Source organism: Microcaecilia unicolor, chromosome 6, assembly GCF_901765095.1.
Source record: "Microcaecilia unicolor chromosome 6, aMicUni1.1, whole genome shotgun sequence".
Lineage (NCBI taxonomy): Eukaryota > Metazoa > Chordata > Amphibia > Gymnophiona > Siphonopidae > Microcaecilia > Microcaecilia unicolor.
This window is the reverse complement of record NC_044036.1, coordinates 340,280,464-340,294,498: the sequence shown is the minus strand read 5'-3', so window position 1 is coordinate 340,294,498 and position 14,035 is coordinate 340,280,464. Positions and strand designations below refer to the sequence as shown.

At 43.7% G+C, this 14,035-nt stretch overlaps 1 protein-coding gene across 3 annotated transcripts in view; it reads right to left on the bottom strand.

The window, feature by feature from the left end:
- SLC38A10 (solute carrier family 38 member 10) overlaps window positions 1–14,035 on the bottom strand; it is a 92,910-nt gene that overhangs the window by 26,498 nt on the left and 52,377 nt on the right. For all 3 annotated transcript variants that reach the window (XM_030208571.1, XM_030208570.1, XM_030208572.1), the window contains exon 11: window positions 13,750–13,906. In XM_030208571.1, coding sequence (XP_030064431.1) covers window positions 13,750–13,906 — 157 coding nt within the window. The remainder of the gene's footprint in view (window positions 1–13,749; window positions 13,907–14,035) is intronic.

The window sequence follows — 14,035 nt, the reverse complement described above, 5'->3', positions numbered from 1 at the left end:
TAAGATCATAAAATCTTTCATTCAGGACAACCTTTATACCTTTCTCGACTGCTGACTCCTTATTTACCCCTCCCCCCCATCCTCTCAATGTAGTAACATAGTAGATGACGGCAGAAAAAGACCTGCGCGGTCCATCCAGTCTGCCCAACAAGATAAACTCACATGTGCTACTTTTTGTGTATACCTTACCTTGATTTGTACCTGTCCTTTTCCGGGCACAGACCGTATAAGTCTGCCCAGCACTATCCCCGCCTCCCAACCACCAGCCCCGCCTCCCACCACCGGTTCTGGCACAGACCGTATAAGTCTGCCCAGCACTATCCCCGCCTCCAAACCACCAGTCCCGCCTCACACCATCGGCTCTGGCACAGACCGTATAAGTCTACCCAGCACCATCTCCGTCTTCCGCCACCGGCTTTGCCACCCAATCTCGTCTAAGCTCCTTAGAATCCATTCCTTCTGAGCAGAATTCCTTTATGTTTATCCCACGCATGTTTGAATTCCGTTACCGTTTTTGTTTCCACCACCTCCCGCGGGAGGGCATTCCAAGCATCCACTACTCTCTCTGTGAAAAAATACTTTCTGACATTTTTCTTGAGTCTGCCCCCCTTCAATCTCATTTCATGTCCTCTCGTTCTACTGCCTTCGCATCTCCGGAGAAGGTTAGTTTGCAGATTAATACCTTTCAAATATTTGAATGTCTGTATCATATCACCCCTGTTTCTCCTTTCCTCCAGAGTATACATGTTCAGGTCCACAAGTCTCTCCTCATACGTCTTGTAACGCAAATCCCATACCATTCTCGTAGCTTTTCTTTGCACTGCTTCAATTCTTTTTACATCCTTAACAAGATACGGCCTCCAGAATTGAACACAATACTCCAGGTGGGGCCTCACCAACGACTTATACAGGGGCATCAACACCCCCTTTCTTCTGCTGGTCACACCTCTCTCTGTACATATAACTGTCTCATGGTTCCTTCATTCAGAATCATCGGTCTTGACACCATCAGAGCAAAAATTTTCAGTGTCGTAGCTCCCACACAATGGAACTCCCTGCCCATATCTCTAAAAGTAGAATGTTCTCATCCGAAATTTAAACAAGAACTAATGGGGCTCTTTTACAAAGCGGTGGGGTAAGCCCATCACCCGACAGCCCACTGCGGGCGCCGGCAGTAGTTCAACCCACAGATATATCTGAAAAATATTTCCACTAGCGCTAACCTGGCGGAAATTGGGCAGCGCCATGTACTACCCAGTTACTGTCGGATTAGCATGGAAGCCCTTAACGCCACCTCAATGGGTGGTGGTAAGAGCTCCCCCGCATGGCCACGCGGTAAGTTTAATCTTCGCACGACCATTTTTTTTGGCCTTTTTACCTGCTTCGGTAAAAAGGGCCTCAGCGCATGGCAAAAAAATAAAACGTCCCCATCGCTAGCTCAGGGCCCCTTTTACCACAGATTGGTAAAAAGACCCCAAAGGACTTTTCTATTTTGTGATGCCTTTAATCTATATGTATCTACGCTTACCTTATGCCCACCCCTGCCTTCAGCCCTCTGAAGAGGGGGGGCAAAAACCATGCTGAATGTTGATGGATTGCTGTTCCTTCTCCCTCTTTTTTGCCTTTCTTTCGTATTGAATTTATGTACTTCCATTCCGTTCTCAACATTGATACTTTATATCTGTGAACTGCCCAGATAGTTCAGACTTGAGCGGCATATCAAGATTTAAATAAACTTGAAACTTGTCTATCAGGCCCAGTATCCTGTTTCCAGTGGTGGCTAGTTCAGGTTGCAAATACTTGACAGTATCCCAGAAATTGATTCCATGTTACTTAACCTCAGGGATAAGCTGTGACTTTCCTCTAGTTTACGTTAATAATGGTTTGTGGACTTTTCCTCCAGGATCTTGTCCAAACCTTTTTTGAACCCAGCTATGCTAACTTGCTTTTACCACATCCTCTGGCAATGAATTCCAGAGTTAAAATTAAGCACTGAATGAAAACATAATTTTCTCCAATTTGTTTTTAAATTTAGCAACTTCATGGCATGCCTCCTATTCTTTGTATTTTTATAAAAAGTAAATAATGGATTCACGTTTACTTATTCCACTCCACATTTTATATATCATAGCATATCACAACCTCTTTTTTCATAGGGAACTCATTTTGGTCATCCTTTTCTGTAGCTTTTCTAATTATGCTGTACCTTTTTTCAGATGTGGCGACCAGAACTGTGCTTAATACTCAAGGTATGGTTGCACCACATGGAGTAATGCATAGGCATGATATTTTTATTTTTGTTACATTTGTACCCTGCGCTTTCCCACTCATGGCAGGCTCAATTTGGCTTACATGGGGCAATGGAGGGTTAAGTGACTTGCCCAGAGTCACAAGGAGCTGCCTGTGCCTGAAGTGGGAATTGAACTCAGTTCCTCAGTTCCCCAGGACCAAAGTCCACCACCCTAACCACTAGGCCACTCCTCCACTGTCCCTATTCCACTAGCAACATTCCATGTAGAAGTTGGCCCTTGCAGATCACCAATGTGGCCGCGCAGGCGTCTGTGAGTCTGACGTCCTGCACGTACGTGCAGGACGTCAGACTCACAGAAACAGAAGCCTGCGCAGCCTTCTACATGGAATGTTGCTAGTGGAATAGCAACATTCCATGTGGAATCCCCAATAGTAGCAACATTCCATGTAGAATCTCCAATAGTATCTATTTTATTTTTGTTACATTTGTACCCTGCGCTTTCCCACTCATGGCAGGCTCAATGCGGCTTACATGGGGCAATGGAGGGTTAAGTGACTTGCCCAGAGTCACAAGGAGCTGCCTGTGCCTGAAGTGGGAATCGAACTCAGTTCCTCAGTTCCCCAGGACCAAAGGCCACCACCCTAACAACTAGGCCACTCCTCCACTCCACTTCTGTTTTATTCTCTATTCCTCATAATTTCTAACAATTTTATGCTTAACTGCTGCGACATACTAAGCAGATGATTTCAAAGTATTGTCCACAAAAAGTTCTAGATTCTTTTCCAGGGTGGTAACTCTGAATATGGTACCTGACATGATGTAGCTATAGTTCTGTTTATTGTTCCATATGCGCATCACTTTGCACTTGTTCACATTAAATTTCATCTGCCATTTGGATGCTCAAGTCTCCCAGCCATTTCTCACAATTCACTTGTGATTTAACAACTTTGAATAATTTATGTCATCTGCAAATTTGATCATCTCACTCAAGGACCCAAGTAGAAAGCATTAGCACAGGTTTTACTGGCCGAGCAATGTGGACATTAAGGATTCCACAGCCATACAATTAAAAAATAATAATGTTTTTCACCCGCGCTGAGCGCAAGAAACTTTGTGCAGGGTCTGGGACAGAATAGAAGGATTGGTTGAGAGGTGTCTAATGGCACTCCTCTCTCCTTCCAACCCAGTAATCTTGCCCTGCATTGCTTTCTGCAAAGGTCCTATTTAGTGCCTCCGTCCACCACCTGATACGATCCGACCTGGACCCCCCCTTCCCCCAATATTTAATAAATAAATAAACCACAACTTTCCCTGGTAGTCTAGTAGCCACCCTCCTACCACCTCCATCTGTCCACCGTTCCGACCCCCCCTGCCCCCAACGTTAAAGATCCCTAGTAGTCTAGTGGCCCCCTCCTCCCACCTCCTGACCAGGCTCCCCGGTTAAAAAAAAAGGAAATCTCCAGTGTCTAGTGGCATCCCTTCCCGAGCACCCCCCCCCCCCCAAAAGAAGCAGAAGCAATGCCCACTCGGCTCCTGCCTCACAATCTTGAAAATGACGACAAGATGCACCAGGCAGGGTCAATCTGCATATAAGGGAGCCAATAGACTATCGGGGCTTTTTAAATTTAGGAACAGCAGTGTCAAGGGGGGGTGGAGAAGGAGCTCGTGGCTGATGCAGGCCCACCGTGCCTTTTTTTTTTAATGTTACAGTTCCTGTCAGTGCCTTAGGCAATCACTGCTCAGGCTCTGACAGGAATGGTGACATTTAGCCACAGCTGTGGCATTGTAAGCAATTTTGGATGGAGCTGGAGTTGGCAAAAGTGTACCGACTGCCAAACATTAAAAAAAAATTGTTTAAAAAAAAAAATATATATATATCTTTATTCTGGATCTAAAATTATATTTACCAGTACTTTAGATCCAGAACAAAAAATCTTAAAGCTTAATATTAGTAGGAGTGAAACAAAACAGAGGAGTCTGAGTCGAAGATTTGGTTACCGATCACAGCCCTGCATTTAGCACTGAACTGCAGTGGAATCTGATCAATCATGTAATTTGTACATCATTTGTCCAATGACGTTTGTTATATCGTTTGAAGCCAATGTTTACTATTTCTGATTTTCCCTCTGTCTTGCAAAGCATGGTGATATCGAGGATAGATTACTGCAATTCTCTGTACTTGGGGGTATCTGCTGCAAGAATTAAAGCATTGCAGATAGTACAGAATGCCACGGCGAGGGTGGTTATGGGTCTCTCAAGGTGGGATCATATTACTCCCACTTGAAACAGCTGCACTGGTTGCCTGTGCAATATAGGACTCATTTTAAGATTCTGTATTATCTTCATCAGACTGTGTTTGGTAAATTATTTTCAGTCAGTAATTCAGCTGTTTGTATTTGCTAGGTGATTGCTCTTACGAGAGTGGCAGCCTTTTCGGCTGCACATCCTGTGGAATATTTTGCCCAGTTACTTGCGTTACTGTATTAATGCAGGCTACTTCAAAAGGTTTCTGAAGACACACTTTATTTGTTCAGGCCTTTTAATATTTTGCAGCTAGATTTTTATAGTGTTAATTCTTTTGGGACATGGTTATTTAATTGTCTGTGTTATATGTTGTAATCGTGAATGTTTTATTGTTACCCGCTTAGGTTTAAGAGGAATATAAGTTTTACAAATAAAATAACACAGCAGTAATTTGCTTGCTCATTGCTTATACCATAGCTGCGGGATTGTTTTGGGTGTTGATTTGGCAGTAGAACCGATGCGCTGAGCCAGTTTTATTTGCATGCATTTTTGAATGGGCTCCTCATTGCTCCCATTTTGAAATCATTTATAAATACGTTAAAAAGTGCCTGCCCCAGTCAAGATCCTCGCGGAACTCCACTATTCACCTTTTTTTCCACTGAGAAAATTAATAATTTAACCTACTCTCTATTTTCTATCTTTTAACCAGTTCCTAATCCACAACAGAACACTGCCTTCCATTCTGTAAGCTCTTTAATTTCCTCCGGGGACACTCATAAGGGACTTGCTCAAACATTTTCTGAAAATCTAGATACACTATATTAACTGGCTCATCTTTATCCACAAGTTTGCTCATGCCTTTAAATAAAATGTAGCAGATTGGTGAGGCAAGGCCTTCCTTGGCTAAATCCATGGTGGCTTTGTCCCATTAAATCGCATCTATACGCTCAGTAATTTTGTTCTTTATGAAAGTTTTTGACATTTTTCCTAGAATCGATGTCAGGCTCATTGTAGTTTTCCATCACCTCTACAGCTTTTTTTTTTTTTTAAAAGAAGTATTTTTATTTATTTATTTATTGCATTTGTATCCCACATTTTCCCACCTCTTTACAGGCTCAATGTGGCTTACAATACATCATGAGTAGTGGAAATATAATAGAAAATAGGTGTTTAGTGTTACAGAAGAATCTTTGGTAACATGATAATGATAAGACATGATAATAGTATAACAAACAGATATTATAAGACAGTTCTAACTATGTGTGGAGGAGTGATGTATATTCACATTGGTTGATCTTTGTGGTAAGCCTTGTTAAAGAGATGGGTCTTCAGTAGTTTTTGGAAGTTCGTTAGTTCGTAGATCGTTTTTAAATTGTGCGGCAGTGCGTTCCATAACTGTGTGCTTAAGTAGGTAAAGTTTGATGCGTGCATTAATTTGTATTTTAGACCTTTGCAGTTAGAAAAGTGCAGATCAAGGAATGTGTGGGATGATCTTTTGGCATTCCTGGGTGGTAAGTCTATCAGGTCTGACATGTAGGCTGGTGCATCTCCGTGAATGATTTTGTGAACTAGGGAGCAAATTTTGAACGTGATGCGTTCTTTAAGTGGGAGCCAGTGTAGTTTTTCTCGTAGGGGCTTAGCATTTTCATATTTTGTTTAGCCGAATATGAGTCTAGATGCAGTGTTCTGGGCTGTCTGAAGTTTCTTGATTATTTGCTCTTTACAGAATCCTAGAAAAAAAAAAACCCCCGGCTTGCAATTCATCTAATAGTTGGGGAGGACACAGAGATACTTGTCTGCTGCTATGTGGCTTCTGACGTCACACCAGCAGATAAATCCACAGGGCTTTCCAAAGAGGATTATTCCCATTCAAGATACAGCTCCACAGGTTCCCCTAAGAGCAATGATTTTGAACCTTTTTCATCTTCAAGAACACTGACAAGGTGCAAAAATCGTCAAGGCACAGCATCATTTTTTTTTTTAAGGCTACATATTTTATTATTTAATAAATGAGTATTAAGATTCTGTTTAAATTCCAATAATTACATTTTTAATCATTGCGTTATCTTTATAGTTGAATATTTTTTATTGAAGACACGAGTTGGCAAAAGGGCAACAATTTACTTCAAAGATAATGAAATTAGCCACAAATAATACGCGTGCAAAAAAACAATTGTAAAGCAAATATCACCCCTCCCCCCAGAACGCTGCTGGTGATCACATCCCTTCAACTGCATCTGATCTGTAGGCCTAAATTCCTTAACAACAGACTCCCACCAGACACATTTATAGAAATAACCCCATAATGATACACAGTAATGAGATCATACCAAATGGGGACAATCTGAACACCACACAATTTTCACTATACAATAATCTGGTTAAAATTTGTGATGAGAACTAGCAAACTGCCACAGGAATACACGCCAGTTAACGTATGGCCAAGTTAAAGCAGATTTATTATTATTATTACATTTGTATCCCACATTATCCCACCTTTTTGCAGGCTCAATGTGGCTTACAGTTCATCATGGATACTGGAAATAGAAAAGAATGTACATTTGGATTTACCGCAAGTTTTGGGTACATAATGGTGAAATACATGATAGTGTTAGAGTCAAAGGCATTAGGTACAAGAAGGTGTGAGAGCAAAAGACATTAAAGAACATTCCTGGATATCTTGAAGAAAGTAGAGTTACGCGTGTTGTTCTTTATGATATATTTTGTCGAAGAGATAAGTTTTCAGGAGTTTGCGGAAATTGGTCATTTCGTAGACCGATTTCAGGTTACGAGGCAGTGAGTTCCAGAGATGGGTACTTGTGTAGGAAAAGGTTGATGCGTGCATCGATCTGTATTTCAAGCCTTTGCATTTAGGAGGATGAAGATTGAGGAATGTGCGGGAGGATTTTTTTGCATTTCTGGGTGGTAGTTCTATTAGATCCGACATGTATGCTGGGGCGTCACCATAGATGATTTTATGGACCAAGGTACAGAGTTTGAACGTGATGCGTTCTTTGAGTGGGAGCCAGTGTAGTTTTTCGCGGAGGGGTGTTGCGCTTTCGTATTTTGGTTTGCCGAATATAAGTCTGGCTGCCGTGTTCTGGGCTGTATGGAGTTTTTTTGAGTATTTGCTCTTTGCAACCGGCGTAGAGTGAGTTACAATAGACCAAATGACTAAGTACCAGTGATTGTACCAGGTATCGGAAGACATTCCTTGGGAAATAAGAAGGATCCATTAACTTCCTCGTGGTATCTCAGTACACAAACTGGGAAATTTAGCCCGCCTGGTTTTCCCTCACCTTTTTTCCTGTAGCGGTGAACAGCAGCGGTCGGCAGTGGTGACAGCAGCAGACAGCAATTCAGACGGCCTACTCGAACCAACCGCCTATGCAGAAGAAGGAAGTTAAGTCAGAGAGAAGACTTGAGGGTTGGCACAAGCAGGCTGTCTGAATCTCTGCCCGCTGCTACAGACGAAATCTTATAATGCTGGGTCACTGGCTGACGATGGGACAGGCGTGACAGAAAACTCCCGTGGCACACTGGTTGAAAAACGCTGCCCTAGTGACTCTTCTCTCCTCAGCAGTAACTACAGAAAAAGGTTCATTCGCTCTGGGGCTGATGCAGGTGGCCACGGAATACAGCCCCACTTTGATGGCTTAGTGCTTGGCTTCTACCGCAAAATTAACTCTAAAACATAGTGGGATATCTTTTTAAAGAAGTCACCAGGTCTGTATTTGCCCTTTTAAAAATCCCCTCAACTCAACCTGACCCCCGGAAAAGATTTCAGCACCCCCGATCACCCCTGCGTTAACTCCCATCCCCCCAAAAATATACACCAACACCACAAAATATACCTGATGTTTAGCGCCACCCCCACAATCCACTCGGGTCCCCCAGACCTCCACCAACAAGAGGCAGGAGCAATGCCCATTTGCTCCTGCCTCCACACCACCATCTTGAAAAACGGCAGAGCCTGACCCTGTGCAATGCATCCTGGAATGAACAGCGCGAGGGCCAGTTTTCTTTATTTGGTACTCTCCGCCAGACTACCAAATAAGGGAAATGTTTCTCTTGTTTGACAGACTGACGCCATGCAGCGAGTCCCAGGCTGCACCACATGGAGTCAGGTTCTCCGCCATTTTTCAAGATGCTGGTATGGAGGCGCAAACAAGGGGGCATCTCGCCTGCCTTTGGAAGGTACATGGTGGTGGTGGGGTCTGGGGGAGGGTGTCACGGGAGGGGGGAGCCACTAAACACCAAGTCTATTTGTTTGTGTGTGTGTGTCTGGGGGGGGGGGGGGGGGTTCTGTCCAAAAGCAGGAGGGTGAGCAAACCCTTCTATGCCGCCTCAGATCAGGTGGCAAAATTCTTGCATTGCGCTTGCCTTAGAACCAGCTCTGTATTTCTCTGCATTGGGATAACTTGATTTTAATATGCTGAGTGCTAACATCTACTGCATGAACCGATGTTTGCGCTGAACCCATTCCTGCATTGCGTAAAGCATGCACTTCTGCAATGTGGCTGCTCTCTGTAATGGCCCCTTTATTCAGTACCTTTTTACTATTCTTCCCAAGATTCGTCTTCCGCAGCCTAGTGCAATCCCTCGTCCTCAGCCACCTGGACTACTGCAACTCACTATACGCGGGCTGCAAAGAGCAAATAATGAGGAAACTTCAAACAGCCCAGAACACAGCAGCCAGGCTCATCCTCGGAAACAAGATACGAAAGGGTGAAACCACTACGAGAGAAATTACATTGGCTTCCACTTAAGGAATGCGTTACTTTCAAAGTTTGCACACTAGTCCATAAGATCATCTACGGCGAAGCCCCAGCGTACATGTCTGATCTAATAGACCTACCACCCAGAAACGCTAAAAGGTCATCCCGAACATACCTCAACCTCCACTTCCCCACTTGCAAGGGCCTGAAATACAAGACGCTACACGCGTCAACCTTTTCCCACATGAGCACGCAGGCTTGGAATACACTACCGCACAACCTAAGAATGATTAACGAACAAGCTTCCTTCCGAAAACTACTGAAGACGTACCTGTTTGAACAAACTTACGGAAAGAACCAAAACACATAGAGTCCATACTCACTGTTCATCAATGCAACATACATCCACTTCAGATCCCTCATCCCGTAATCAATTGTCCCACTGTCTCCTCCCAATGTTTCTATGTTGATGTCCCATTGTTATATTCCTAATGATATTCGAATGTCTCGCACAACTCTGCACAATGTATTCCATATCCAAGTTGTTACAAATGTATTTCTACTATTCATATCTTATTGTAAGCCACACTGAGCCCGCAAAGAGGTGGGAAAATGTGGGATACAAATGCAATAAATAAATAAATAAATTACAATGTTAAGGCCCCCTCCTTCGCCTGGGAAAGCCAAAGACAGAGCTGAGGCAGGCTGGTAAAATACTCTCTTACTATCATTAGAATCCTTAGGTGCTGAACACCAGGAGAAGCAGTGGAGCCCAGATGATAAACAGCATGATTTAAGGGCTCTGCACAATGTAACGTTTAAAAAGAGGTAGTCACAGCTATGTAAGGAGCTGAGACTAGTACAATACTTGAATGCATCCCCTGGGATTCTCTGGGTACTTCCACATGCTGAGAGAAATTGTCTAATTAGCTTTTTTTTTAATGGATAATTACTTTCATGAGTTTTACCAGGAGGCTTCGCAACCTTTTAACACGTAGTTTTGCTCTCTCTCAAGCGTATTTTCTTTGGTACTCTCTCAACTCTACACATACATGGGGGGTGGGGGACAGAGGATTATTTCTCCAATCAATGCATGTTTCGGTAAAGGACAGCAGCAATAATCATAATTTCAGCACCGGAGGGGGAACGTTAATAAAATTCTGTACAGCCCTGGTCTTTGCACGTCAAAGGGATACCATAAAACTCCCCTTGAACGCTGAGCGGTACAAATACACATAGCCTTTCAGTTACACCAATGAGGAAAAGCTACCCAGCAATTTGAAAAGTCCTAACCTCAAACAGCTGGACAGGAGTACAGCCATGTGTTTGTGTTAAAAACCTGTGGAAGTCAGGAGAAGCAGATGTCAGCCTGTGCAGGGAGGGGAGCCAAGGTGCTCAGGTGATGGCAGCACACGCTCACAATGACAGGATGCAGCTGCTGTTCAAAGCTCAGGGACACAGACTGGAGTTGGGAGTGTGGTAGCGCTCTGACACTGAATTACCAGTTGGCTTGCCAGGTTTTTCAGTCATGTGGAGGGAGATAAGGACAAACAGCTGTCCTAGGATCCAATGACTTCCCTCTGCTCCAAGAAGAATACCCTACTGCATGAGAAGGTTGTCATGGCCTGCATCTTTCTTTTCTTGGACTGCAGAGAGAAGTCTCATTCTCTCTCTGAATATTATGGCGGTGAGAGAGAATCCTCAGGAATATTTTCCTGAGAAGGTTGAAAAATGAAAAATCATGCTAAGGATTTCCGAGAGGATGCATTGGCACTGAACAGATGCAGAAAACTGCCTGGCATTCAGAGAAACAAGTATCAGTGCTGTGTGCATGCACGTGTCGTGTTCAGCAGAGCAAGCTTTGCAACATAGCCAGCTTCTCTCTGAAGTCAAGCGAAAGGAGGTCCTACAGACTTTTTAATCCCCTTTCAAAATCCTCTGAAGTAATTTTTTCTTTAGTGCTTCCCTTCCCCTCCCCACTGATGTCTGTTTACATTCTACTAGCAGGACTATGACAGCTCCAGCCGAGTTAGCCCAGCTGCATGGGAGCAGATGTGTCACAGCAGTCAATGGAATCTCACCTCGAAGTGCAGCTCAATGTCCTTCAAATTGCCAATGTTTTCAGCCCATGCCTTCTGAATCTTGCTGCAACCTAACCTTTTCAGCATGTACACACTCAAAAATAACTAATGAATCGGACTCCCTAGAAAAAAATATTTGCCATTTCTGGACCTTTCCTGACAAAAGTCAGAAACCTGCTGAAAGCGATGCAATTCTGGTGCTCTAATCTCGCAAGCAGACAAACACGAATACTCTCTTATACGAATTCAAGAGGGGTCATTCAGCGCCCTTCATATCAACAGCTGATCTTTTACTATTAAAATAAAGCAATACTAAAGGGTAAGACTCGCAGACGCCATTAGAATAGAATGACCACAGTTAAGGAAATGAAACTGAATACGTATCAGTGCAAAGCTCTGGTCCCTGTACTTGGTAGATGTGCAGACCAGACCCTCTGCTGGATGCCCCACATGTCAATTTACTTTAAAGGAAATCCTACGTTCTGTTGTCAGGCCTGGAGGAAAGATTTGACCGCAATGCTCTCCCAGCATCCTGCAGCTTTCCCGTAGGAATCTGTTCACAACACGGGGCTAGGTTAATCTGGGCCATGTCCCCTCCCCCAGTACACATCATCCACCATCACTGACTTCAAACCTCTTGCTAGAGGATGGCAAAGGTCAAAGAGCAAAAACAGAATGATGGCAAGCAATTCCAACAGAACTGCACAGATCTGGAAGAGAACTCAGGCAAGGGTTCAGCACATGGGCAGAAATGGCTTTGGCACAGCTGGTCCACGGAAGCCTTAATTCTAGCAACACCTCCCGTAATCAAATAATTAATAAACAAAGCAGATGGTATAATCACAAGCTCTGTCCAGAGCTCAAACTGGCTCTAAATTTATATCCTCAACTGCCCTTTTTCTGTTCCTTCCTGTCAGCATTCAGAAGGGCCATCTATAAATTTACATCCGTTTTAGAAGCGTGAACGGTTTGTAAGTGAACATTTATACACGTTGGGGCTTTATCACTGTGTTGCCAGTGAGTACAGAACTCCTTTATTGATAGATTCACAATGATTCAGGGAGGTCAACAGTACAAATTATCCCTCATACTGGAAGCACCTACTGGACCTACAAAACTGGCACCTATGTCTTTGGGTTTGTTGCGGTTCTCCAATTCTGCCACCAGGGGTTAAAGGGTCATGCACTTGGTACAACCAAAGTGTTTTATATTTTATTATATACAGACACTTTCTCTGTCCCTAGTCGGCTCACAATCAATGTTTTTGACCTTGGGGCAACAAAGTGACTTGCCCAAGGTCACAATGAGCTGAAGTGAGAACTGAACCCAGTTCCCCCAGGTTCACAGTCCACCAACACTCCCCCCCCCCCCACCCTCTGGCATCCTTGTACAGGGTTGTCAACTTGAAACTCTATCCTCAAGAGTCTGCTCCTGTCCGTTTGTGAAGCGTAATTTATGAAGGTCTTCCAGCGCATAAAGCCCGTTATACGTGGAAAAGGCAGACTTCTAGAGGTGCCCTGTGTAGAGCTCAGCAAGTTGCAAGGTATGTGGGATTTATAAAATAGACAAGCGAACCTGTAATGTACTTGCACACACAGTCACCCATCTTGCAGCACGTGGAAAAGTGTGCAGTGGCTTGGGACTGGATCTGGGGGCCTATTTTCTAAAAGGGACATACTACTATTTATCATTTCTATAGCGCTACAAGGCATATGCAGCGCTGTACACCATACACAAAAAGACAGTCCCTGCTCAAAGAGCTTACAATCTAGATAAGACAGGTAAACAGACAGAGCAATTAAGGGTAAGGGAATAAAGAGGTGAGGATAAAAGGACAGGGCAAGTGAGCAGTGGTTAGGAGTCAAAAGCAGTGGTAAAGAGGTGGGCTTTAAGTTTGGACTTGAAAATGGCCAAAGACGGGGCTAGGCGTACGGGCTCGGGAAGTCTATTCCAGGCATACACACCCATGCTGCCATTATGAAAACGAGCTAGAAACAGATGTCATTTTGGACTTCTCACGTTGGTGCCCTTTTACTGTCTACTGAAAATACTGCATGACTTTCCCTTTCCCTGGCATACAGCAGCAGACTATCTGCTATTAGGCACAGGAGTAGAGACATTTGATGTGACAGCAGGAGAAAAAAAAACAGCAGCAGATTTCCTTCCCCAAATCTATTTCTGACTTACCTGCTATAAACTGTAAAGTCTGATTTTAGTTTTAACAATAAATAAATTGAACTACTGAACCCTCTTCTAAATAACATTTTTCCCCAACACAGATCCTTCCTGTAACAGTAATAAGGGCCTCAGGCTATGTACTGCTCCTTGGGGAGCTAGGACTGCTCGGTCTTCAAATAATGCATGAGGAGGTAAAGGAAGACATACACATGCCCAGCCTTGCTCTCGGAGCCCCTTTAAACTTAGGAGGAGGAGAAGAAGATTTAAAACCACTTACCAGATATTTTGATTGGGTTTTCTTCAGCACGGTCCTTGCTTTCTCCTAATTGCCCGTCATTTGGCACAGGTTCAGCTTTTTCTGGCTTTTCCTCTGTAACCGACAGAGTGCTATATGTGCTGACAATCAATATGCCTAGACCAATCCCCAGCATAATCTGCAGAGCACACAAACACCACAGTGAATCCCAGGGGAAAAGATACCATTGCACTGTGGCACGCTCAAACACAGGCAATACACTACACAGAGCCAGTCCTCGTGCAGTTCACTACTTCTCACTACTAAT